General features: G+C 54.2%; 1 protein-coding gene across 2 annotated transcripts; it reads left to right on the forward strand.

Moving 5' to 3' along the window:
- The first annotated feature begins 634 nt into the window (after window positions 1–634).
- LOC102448517 (folate receptor alpha-like) lies at window positions 635–6,661 on the forward strand. Of its 2 annotated transcripts, none has more exons than XM_075919638.2 (5): window positions 635–771; window positions 1,923–2,064; window positions 2,629–2,817; window positions 3,933–4,068; window positions 5,666–6,661. In XM_075919638.2, exons 2-5 carry the CDS (start codon window positions 1,927–1,929, stop codon window positions 5,932–5,934), a joined length of 732 nt encoding a protein of 243 aa, XP_075775753.2. In that variant the 5' UTR covers window positions 635–771; window positions 1,923–1,926; the 3' UTR covers window positions 5,935–6,661. The 2 variants fall into 2 exon arrangements, with proteins under 2 accessions (XP_075775753.2, XP_075775754.2); XM_075919639.2 differs by having other exon boundaries at window positions 670–807.
- The last annotated feature ends 3,019 nt before the right edge of the window (window positions 6,662–9,680 follow it).

Here is a 9,680-nt window from a genome sequence, read left to right on the forward strand (position 1 = left end):
CACAGAGCAAGGAGCAAGCCTAGTCCAAAAAGGGCCCAGTAGGGGGGATGGCTGTTGTAACCCTCTGCCGGGGTTGGGTCAGATGTCTGAGCAGGAGATGAAACACAGAGGCTACGTCTACACTGGCATGAATTTCCGAAAATGCTTTTAACGGAAAAGTTTTCCGTTAAAAGCATTTTCGGAAAAGCGCGTCTAGATTGGCAGGATGCTTTTCCGCAAAAGCACTTTTTGCGGAAAAGCGTCCGTGGCCAATCTAGACGCGCTTTTCCGCAAAAAAGCCCCGATCGCCATTTTCGCAATCGGGGTTTTTTTTGCAGAAAACACTACTATGCTGTCTACACTGGCCCTTTTGGGCAAAAGTCTTTCGGAAAAAGACTTTTGCCCGAACGGGAGCAGCATAGTTTTTCTGGAAAAGCACTGATGATTTTACATGAGATCGTCAGTGCTTTTCCGGAAATTCAAGTGGCTGAATTTAGGATCCTAACGGGACCATGCTCCCTGCCTCCCACAGGCACTCAGAGCTCTGTGCACCTGATGGAAACTGGTACTTTACAGGTAACCAGCACTGGTTACAATTAAGGCTCCTTCACCTGGTTGGTTGGAAGAGCTCACACCTGTGGCTGGAGAAGGGGCTGGACTATTTAACCTGACTCCAGGAGTCTACCAGCTGAAGGAAGGGTTTTGTTCTATTCAATTGAGTTCAAGTGGTTCCTCCTGGTATAACTGTGCTTAGCTCTGTGTCCGGAGGGGAGTGAATTACCTTCTAGCAGTGTGAGTGGTGTCTGCCTTGCTGTGCTAGGCATGCAGGTAGCATTCTGGTAGGGAGAGCCTCTGGGAGATACTGCAGTAGTGGGTGCTACTATGTGGTTTGTGTTACAGGATACAACTTGAAGGTGGAGGAACCTGCTTGTGGGGAGGGGGGGGGACTCTAATGAGGAGATCAAGGAAGGGATGTTACAATCCAGTAATGCAGGGCCTCTTGTCAGTTTCCACCTTCTAGGGCTGTGGTTCTCAACAGGTGGTCTATGGTGACTTTTTTTGGTGGTCCACAGGAACATCGTCCAAAGTCACATGGTGTGACTACCATAGAGAAATTTTGGGCTAGTGTGACTGGGAGTTACCTGAATCTGTCAGCACATGCAGCCTAAAAAAAGGTCCATGACTATTTTTTGATTGGTCTGTGGCCTGAAATGAGTTGAGAACCACTGTTCTAGGGGCTGTTGCAGTCTTGTGGGGGGAGAAGAGTCCAGTGACCTGAAATGACTCTGTCTGGTGGCTGATAGCAGGTCTGTGTGCTGCTGAGTTCACACCTGGGGTCTGGGCAGCCCCAGGCTATGCTAGTGTGTCACTGACTGCTCTGTTCCCCCTGCTCCAGCTGGCTAGTACTCACCAGAGCAGGTAGCCAGCAAGCAGTAATCTGGCAGGAAGAACATGGAGCTCAGGTAGGGGGAGGAAATACAAGCTAAGGGGTGTCTAATGCCATGCTCTGGTGCTGGCTGGCCAGGTGCAAATTCCAGGGTAGTTGCTGTGACTCCTTGGCTACAGCCCAGAGGAAGCGATTGGCAGCCAGTGTCTGGCTCTGTATGCCTGGCTAATGCAAAGGGTGCAGCATAGGAGCACCCATGGGTAGCAGGAGAGGACCTGGCAGCTGGGGTGGGAACATGGGCGCTCCGCTCAGAGCACCTAGCTAGTGTTCCATGGCGAATTGGCCGAGCGGGGGTCGGGTTTGGAGAGGTGCTGGGGCCAGGGTAGATGCTCAGAGTGGAAGAGCTGCTAGTAGATCAGGTGGCTTGGTGGCCTCTCTCCTGGCTCTGCAGAGCAGCAGATGCTGTTGCCTGGGCATGCTCAGAGCTGCACACGAGCGGTGCCCATTCTAACGAAGGCAGCCAGGTCCCCTCTTCCACGCTCACCTCTCTCTGCAGGGAGATGGCGGTGCTGGGGGTCGTGCTGGGGCTGCTGGTGGCCTGCATAGCTGTTGCTGCGAAGGAATCGGTGCTGAACATGTGCATGGATGCCAAGCACCACAAAACCCAGCCGGGCCCGGAGGGGGTGCTGCATGGACAGGTACAGTCCTGTCCTATTGACACGTGTCAGTCTGATCCCTACTGCCGTGAGCTGAGGGACAAATGACTGAGTCACCTGGTCTTGCCTTGCCTTCCCAGCAGGCCTGTCCCTTCCTCTGGGGCCTCTGAGGGTGCAGGGGGCTGGAGGGAAGGGAAGGATTGGGTCTGCTCTCCTCTGCTCTAGCAGGCTGAGGCAGGGTCATGGTGTCAGCATCCTGGGGCTCGGAACAAAACCCATCTCTGTCACAGCAACCCAATAAGCCCAGGCCAACTGTGACCCTTGGTAGAGGTACCCAAGGGATGACCCTGTCCCTGTAGGGTTGGCTGGTTTGAAGGTGGGTTGGGGCTCTGAGTCCCAAGAGATCTCAGCCCGGTTAGGACCGTGGCAACAGGTACGTCCTTACGAACACAGTCAAAGCTTTTCTCCAGCCTGTTGGGCAATGGGGGCTGCTGGCTAGTCATGGCCACTAGAGGCCAGTGAGGCTGTTGTGCCCACAGCATCCTGCTTTGTGTCCCCCGTCCCTCCCCGGCCCTGAATCCCCTGTGGACCTGTCTCTTTGTTCAGTGCACCCCGTGGAAAGACAACGCCTGCTGCACGGCCCAGACCAGCACAGAGGCCCACAAGGACCAGTCCTACCTGTACAGCTTCAACTGGCACCACTGCGGAGTGATGCCCGAGAAGTGCCGGCAGCACTTCATCCAGGACACGTGTCTGTACGAGTGCTCGCCCAACCTAGGGCCCTGGATCCACCAGGTCAGGGGCAGGGGCTGGGTGGGGGAGAGCCCTGACTTGCTGGGCTGCTCACGGCTCCCTCTTGCAACAGGGCCCAGCAGTTTGCTCCTTCAGCTTGAGCACTTGGGCCTGGTGCTCTTGCAGCTGTAGGCGCTAAGTTCAATTCCCTGGTGGCAGCCTGTGTCCAGCCAGGGCCCGTGACTTGTGGGTGGGACAGGCCCTCAGAGGGCTCAGAGCTTGGGAAGCTGCACTGAGGAACAGCTCCTTCCTCTCCCTCCCCAGACAGCACCCTTGGCTCCTGCCCCCCTGCTGTCTGGAGCCCCGCAGCAATGCAGAGCTCTGCTGAGCACACCCGCAGGGCTGGGGTGTCTGGGGCTGCCGCTGCCCTAGTGTGAGGTGGGGTGTCTAGCAGGGGACAGCTAAGGGCACAGATGCTGCTCCTGACCAGAGCTGTGCAATACACCCAACCAGGGACAGCCAGTCCATATAGATGAACTAAGTTAAATGGGGTGCCAAATGGTGGTGCAATATCATTGCAGGGTTTGTGGGGGGGGGGGGGCTGACTGCGTGGTTTGCCTAGGGTGCCAGTTGCTGGCAGCTAGTCTAGGGCCACCCCTGCACCTATGGTTGCCAGGTGTCCGGTACCCTACCGGATAGTCCGGTATTTGAGCTCTCTGCCCAGTAAAAAAAAAAAAAAAAATCCGAATACTGGGCATGTGCAGTGTCTACTGTATCTGACTCTTTTTTCCAGCTGGGCACCGGACGGAAGCCTGACGTGGGCCACCCCCGCCCCCGCCAGGCTTCTGTACCAGGGTTCTGGGAGGCCCAGCTGGGAGGCAGGGTCACAATCACTGCTGGGTGCCTCTGGTCGCGTCAGAAGCCTGGCAGGGGGAGGGGAGTCCAGGATCTCTTGGGAGACCATCTGGCAACCCTACCTGTGCCCAACAGCTCTTCCTTGAGCAGCCTGCATGGGTGGCCTGTTGCTCAGGGGTGCCGGGAGGCTGGGGCCTGGACCTGGCTCTGCTGGGACTCGCACTGGCTCCTTGCAGTGGCACTAGATGGGGATGGGGTCGGGGGGATGGAAATGTCTGTCACTCCCATATGCTGCTCCTGATGTCCCAGCCTCATGCTCACAGGTGGGCAGCAGCTGGCGCCGGCAGAGGATCCTCCACGTGCCGCTGTGCAAGGAGGACTGCGAGCAGTGGTGGGAGGACTGCAAGGACGCCCGCACCTGCAAGGAGAATTGGCACAAGAGTTGGAACTGGACTGCAGGTCAGTGAGGGGAGTGGGTGGGAATGCCCCTTCTGCCCTACCCCCATGGCCCAGGCCCTCTGCACAGCTTCCAGGGACATCTTCAGTGGGGCCCATGATGGTGCTGAGGCCAGGAAATAGACAGCAGTTTTCAGGTATTTAAAAGGGCGTCAAAAGGAGGAGGGAGGAAAAAATTGTTCTCCTTGGCCTTTGAGGATAGAAGCAGCAGCAATGGGCTTAAACTGCAGCAAGGGAGGTTTAGGTTGGACATTAGAAGAAACTTCCTACCTGTCAGGGGGGTTAAACACTGGAATAAGTTCCCTAGAGAGGTTGTGGACTCTCCGTCGCTGGAGATATTTAAGAGCAGGTGACATAAATGTCTATCAGGGATGGATGGTCTAGGGAATGCTGGGTCCTGCCGTTAGGGCAGGGGATGGGAGGCAGGGATCACAGGAGGGCACAGCAGCAGAGTCCCAGGGTAGAGCCAGAGTATAAAATGGGTCTCCCCTAGTGATGTGCAGAAGGCTCTGGCTGGGAGAGCTGCACACTGAGATCCCACTGATGGCCCGTGTAGCTTAAGCAGGCCGAGGGGTGAATGGGGCTCAGTCCCTGCTACTGAGTGAAGGGGGCAGCCCCCAGGCTGACCTCTCTCTCTCTCCAAATGTTCAGGAGGCCAGACCGCAAGCCAAAGGCATGGCCACAACTGGTCCTGCCCCTTTGCCAGGGGTCAGCCTGGACTCTTGTGGGTCCCAGCTCTAGGATTCTAAAGATGCAGGCTGCAGAACAGACATTCCTGCCCCCCCTGCAAAGCTGTTCTTGAGTTGTGCAGCGTGCCTGCTCTCGCATAAGGGGCCATTCGACTGCCAGCATGGCTTCATGAGTTACTATCCCCTCCACTTGTCTCTAGGGCCCCACCCACCAGCCTCACGGTGCCTTGGCTTGATGGCTGGCTGCGCTCTGCCCCAGGCCTTAGACACGGATAGCATCTTGCCCCTCACAAGCTCTATTTGCTAGTGCCAAGGCTGAAGGCAGCTTTGCTGCACTTAGGGGACCCTTATGTGTGAACAGAGCTGAGTTACACTCACAGCCCTGCAATACTGTATGTCCTGTACAGATGCATTCATGACTAGGGGGTGCACAGTATTGTCATGGTGAGTACTGGGCCTTGCCAGTATATGTTGGTGAACCCTGCTCTGTTTGACACCCTGTGCTCTTGGCCAAGTGGTTCAGTCTCTGTACCTCCATTGCTCAGCTGTGCCATGGGGGGAACAGCCCTGCCCTCCAGGGTTGTGGGAATACATACAGCACAGGTCTGGGATGATGGAGGCCTAGAAGGCTCAGGCTGCATTGCAGGGCTCCCTGCCTAGCAGGTTCCTTATCCTTACTAGCCTCCATCTGTTGGTGCAGCCAGGGGTCAATCCAGGCTGTGAGGGGCGTGGCTACAGCCCTTGCACTTCACCTGGCTGGGGAGAAGTTTCAGCCACAGCCGGCTGGGCTGTTGCCAGCTCAGGCAGTAGCCTGGCACCAGCAGGTGCTTGGCATCCAGACATGGGGAAGCTTTGCTAGATGGCATCCAGCCACAGCTTGCTCACTGCCGCCCTCTCTTCTCCTCCTGCAGGGACCAACCGCTGCCCCCGCGGCTCCAGGTGTCGGCCGTTCCGGTATGTCTTCCCCCGGCCGGCCGATATGTGTGAGAAGATCTGGTCCAACTCCTACAAATACACCCAGGAGCACCGGGGTGGTGGACGCTGCATCCAGATGTGGTTCGACCCGGCCCACGGGAACCCCAACGTGGCCGTGGCCAAGTACTATGCCCAGAATGGGGCAGACACCTCTCCTGTTCTGTGGGCTCTGCTGCTGCCGCCTGCTCTCCTGGCCCTGCTCTGAGCGGCTGGCCAGTACTGGCAGCCCCACTGGTCAATAAGGGAAGTTTTCTGCTCTGGGCATAGGGTGGGTTCTGGCTAGCAGGTCTAGGCTGCTGTCTGGCCATGGCTCCCATTGCTGAGACAGTAGAACCCACCTAGTCCCTCTTCTTCCCCCCCCCCCCCCACATGCGCACACACTGTCTGGGCTTCCATGCCATGCACCTCCTGCCGGCTGGAGCTGCCCTCTGTGTCCCTGCAGAACTGGGTTCTGCAATGGGCAGTGATCCCATGATGGCATGTTTACAGTTGGGTTCCAGGGCAAGACCCCCACTAATTATGGTGCCTTCAACTTGGCTTTTAGGGGGACTGGAGCCCATATGTCAACATGCAGCTGCTCCAGCCTTTGTGGTGAGGCAATAGAACCCACTTAGTCCCCTCTTACCTGCTGGGAATGTTATCCTTCTCCCCCCCCCCCCCCCCGATCTTATTGTCTCTACTCCTGCCATACTCCCCTCTTCCAGAGGGCTCTGTGGGGAGAGGCCCACCCTGGGCACTGAGCTCTATAACATACAGTCATGGCTCATTCTCCTGGTGCCGATGGTTGCTGGGATGCCCCTGGCCATTCTCTCCAGCACCATGCCTGGGCTGCTGTCATGCCTTCATACACTTGTGCCCCCGGCTGCAGGTGCAGACTGAGATCTCCCAGGTGCTGTATGAAAATTTGGCAAAATAAATGGTCCTGTCTCTGCTCTGTGTGTCTGCTCCTTGCTAGAACTGGGCACAGCCAACTGTCCTTAACTGCCGGGAGCCCCAGTGGGGCAAAGTTACCCACCTGGGGTAGGAGCAGGTCTTGGGCAATTTGCTCTATGTGGGGCTGTGATGGGTAGGAGAGCTGACCAGCCCTTGGTGACTAAAGGGTTACACTCAGGTAGCTAATGGTGCTGGAAGGAAGCCAGAAAAGACTGTTGAAACTTCTATTGACTAGAAATACCTGCCACCTGTTCTGTGTGTGAATTGCGAGCTAGGGGAATTAACCCAGCCAGGACTACCCTGCCTACGAGGCATAGTAGATGTGGAAATGGACTGGACCTTGAAGTGTCTTGAGTAAATAGGGGGGGGAAATGTATATGTGGTCACAATCAGGTCAAGGCTGTTCCCCACTCAGGCACTTCGGCTACGTCTACACTGGCCCCTTTTCCGGAAGGGGCATGTAAATTTCACTAGTCGTCGTAGGGAAATCCGCGGGGGATTTAAATATCCCCCGCGGCATTTAAATAAAAATGTCCGCCGCTTTTTTCCGGCTTTTAAAAAAGCCGGAAAAGAGCATCTAGACTGGCCCCGATCCTCCGGAAAAAGTGCCCTTTTCCGGAGGGTCTTAAAGTAAGAATAAGACCCTCCGGAAAAGGGCGCTTTTTCCGGAGGATCGGGGCCAGTCTAGACGCTCTTTTCCGGCTTTTTTAAAAGCCGGAAAAAAGCGGTGGACATTTTTATTTAAATGCCGCGGGGGATATTTAAATCCCGCGCGGATTTCCCTACGACGACTAGTGAAATTTACATGCCCCTTCCGGAAAAGGGGCCAGTGTAGACGAGCCCTTCATGTGTAGAAGGGTGGGGGGACCTGTAAGAAACCTTAAATCCCTTGCCTCTATAGCAGGGGTGTCCAAACTTTTTTCAAAGAGGGCCAGATTTGATTAAGTGAACATGCGTGAGGGCCGACCATTTTGCCTGACATTCTTTGAACCATTAAAATTAAATGCAAATTAACTATTTTATGCAAAGTTTATTGCAAATGGCATACTTTTCATTTCGTCACATGGATGACAAATCTAAACAGGTGTTAAATCACTCTGCCTTTCATATCTGAAGGCCAGATGAAAAAAAAATCCAGGAAGCTGAAATATATGTCAGGAACATTGTAAAGTACATTACATATTATTGGTAATAAAGGTTGTCTGCCAACTTTTAAGTTCAAAAAATATGAACAGGAACATAACACCAAGTATACATGTTGTGTCCAAATATATTTATAACTGATTTAGACCAACTGACATTAACTGAGATTTTACAATGTATTCATCTCAATACATATGGATTTGTTGGGGGCCATAAAAGATAGATATTGCCAAATTACGTGGGGGCCGTATTAAACCGGAACACGGGCCGCAATTGGCCCGGGGGCCGGACTTTGGACATGCCTGCTCTATAGGCTTCTGCTTGCTTTTGAATGTCTTCCAGAGGGGGTACTCCCCAAGTTCTTCCCTCAAGCTCTCTTGTGGTGAAAAACAAACAGTAATCTCAGATAGCTGACCTCTTAGGCATGCATACACAGACCTCCTGGTACTTTCCAGGACACACATCATTGCCTTAATAAAATATTTGTAACAAAGATACTTAATAAAACATACTTGGTTGCTATACATTAGAGAAACAAAATGAAACGTAGCTCTGGGTACAACTTAGATATAGTGAAGTGGGGGGACGCACGTGGACTTGGCGCAGAAGCTAGGGCTGTCAGGTATTGACCCAGACAATCTGGTATTTTTGCCTCCTGGACAGTAAAAAAAAAAAAAAAAAAATTCAGAAAATACCAGACACTTCGAATGTCCAGTATTTTCTGGGTGGGTGGTGGTCCTGCCCCCCTGGGCCAGGAGGTGAAAATCCCAGGTGCTTACCACATTCTGCAGGGGCGCTGTCTGGCATGGAGACAAGATGGCTGCCGTCAGCCTGTTAAGGCCAAAAAAGCCTCAAAAGCATTTCTTAAAAGGGCCTCACTTGGTTTTGGGGTGTGTTGGGTTTTTTTGTTTTGGTTTTTGTTTTGGTTTTTTTGTTTGTTTAGCTATTGGTGGGTTTTTTCCCCCTCAACAGCTCTAGTCTCCCCCTTTTTTATTTTCCCTGGTTGGGGTGTTTTTTTTGGGGGGGGAGTGGTTCAATATTTTTGGTTAAACCATCTGGCAACCCTACGAAAATAACTCGATTAGGGATGTTAAATTTCAATTAATCAGCTAATTGAGTAGTCGATGAGGGGACACTCGCTGTCCTTGCTGTGTCTCTGCCTTTGAAATGAAATGTAGCAAGAGTCACCCATGGCTTTTACTGCAGAGGCCACAGGGGGACTGCTTCGCCCCCCACTCAGGCCAGGGCCCAATTGCTGTGCCTCTGCCTCCCCTGGCTGTTCCTGCACCATAGAGATGATGCTGAGGGGAACTGGCTTTAAGCCAACTCTCTCTTCCCCCTTCTCCCTTTCCCTGCTTGCTGCCTCTGATATAGAGGCAGCAAGGGTGAGGGGGAAACGTGAGTAGTCGACTCAACTACCCGATAGGCCAGGGGTGTGCAATAATTTTTGAAGGGGTCCACTTCACAAATTTGGCGAGTGGCTGTAGGCCAACTTGGAAGGGGCAGGGTTGCGAGTTGCCCTACCAAGAGCTTTGCTTGGCCTGGGGTCCCTGCTCCCGGACTTCTGGCCAAGGAAGGGAGCTGGAGCACATGGGGGGGGGGGGCTAGCCTCCTTCCAGAGGTGTCTGGGGTGGAGGCTAAGAATGCACACAGCCCGGCTGGCAGCTCCCGGCCCCGCTGCTAACCTGTTGCCTGGCAGCTACCAGCAGATACAAGAATAGAAGCAGTTGAACGGGCTCGTGCCTCCGGGGCAGCACCCAGACAACAGGCCAGTGGGAGCAAGAGCTGCGAGCCCTTCCAATTGCTTCTGTTTAAAGGGCTTACACCTGCTTTCATATTCCCTGCAGCTCCTGGCAACCGGTTGCCCGACAGGCG

This window comes from Pelodiscus sinensis, chromosome 1 (assembly GCF_052426305.1).
Source record: "Pelodiscus sinensis isolate ZL-2025 chromosome 1, ASM5242630v1, whole genome shotgun sequence".
In the NCBI taxonomy this organism is placed as follows: Eukaryota; Metazoa; Chordata; order Testudines; family Trionychidae; genus Pelodiscus; species Pelodiscus sinensis.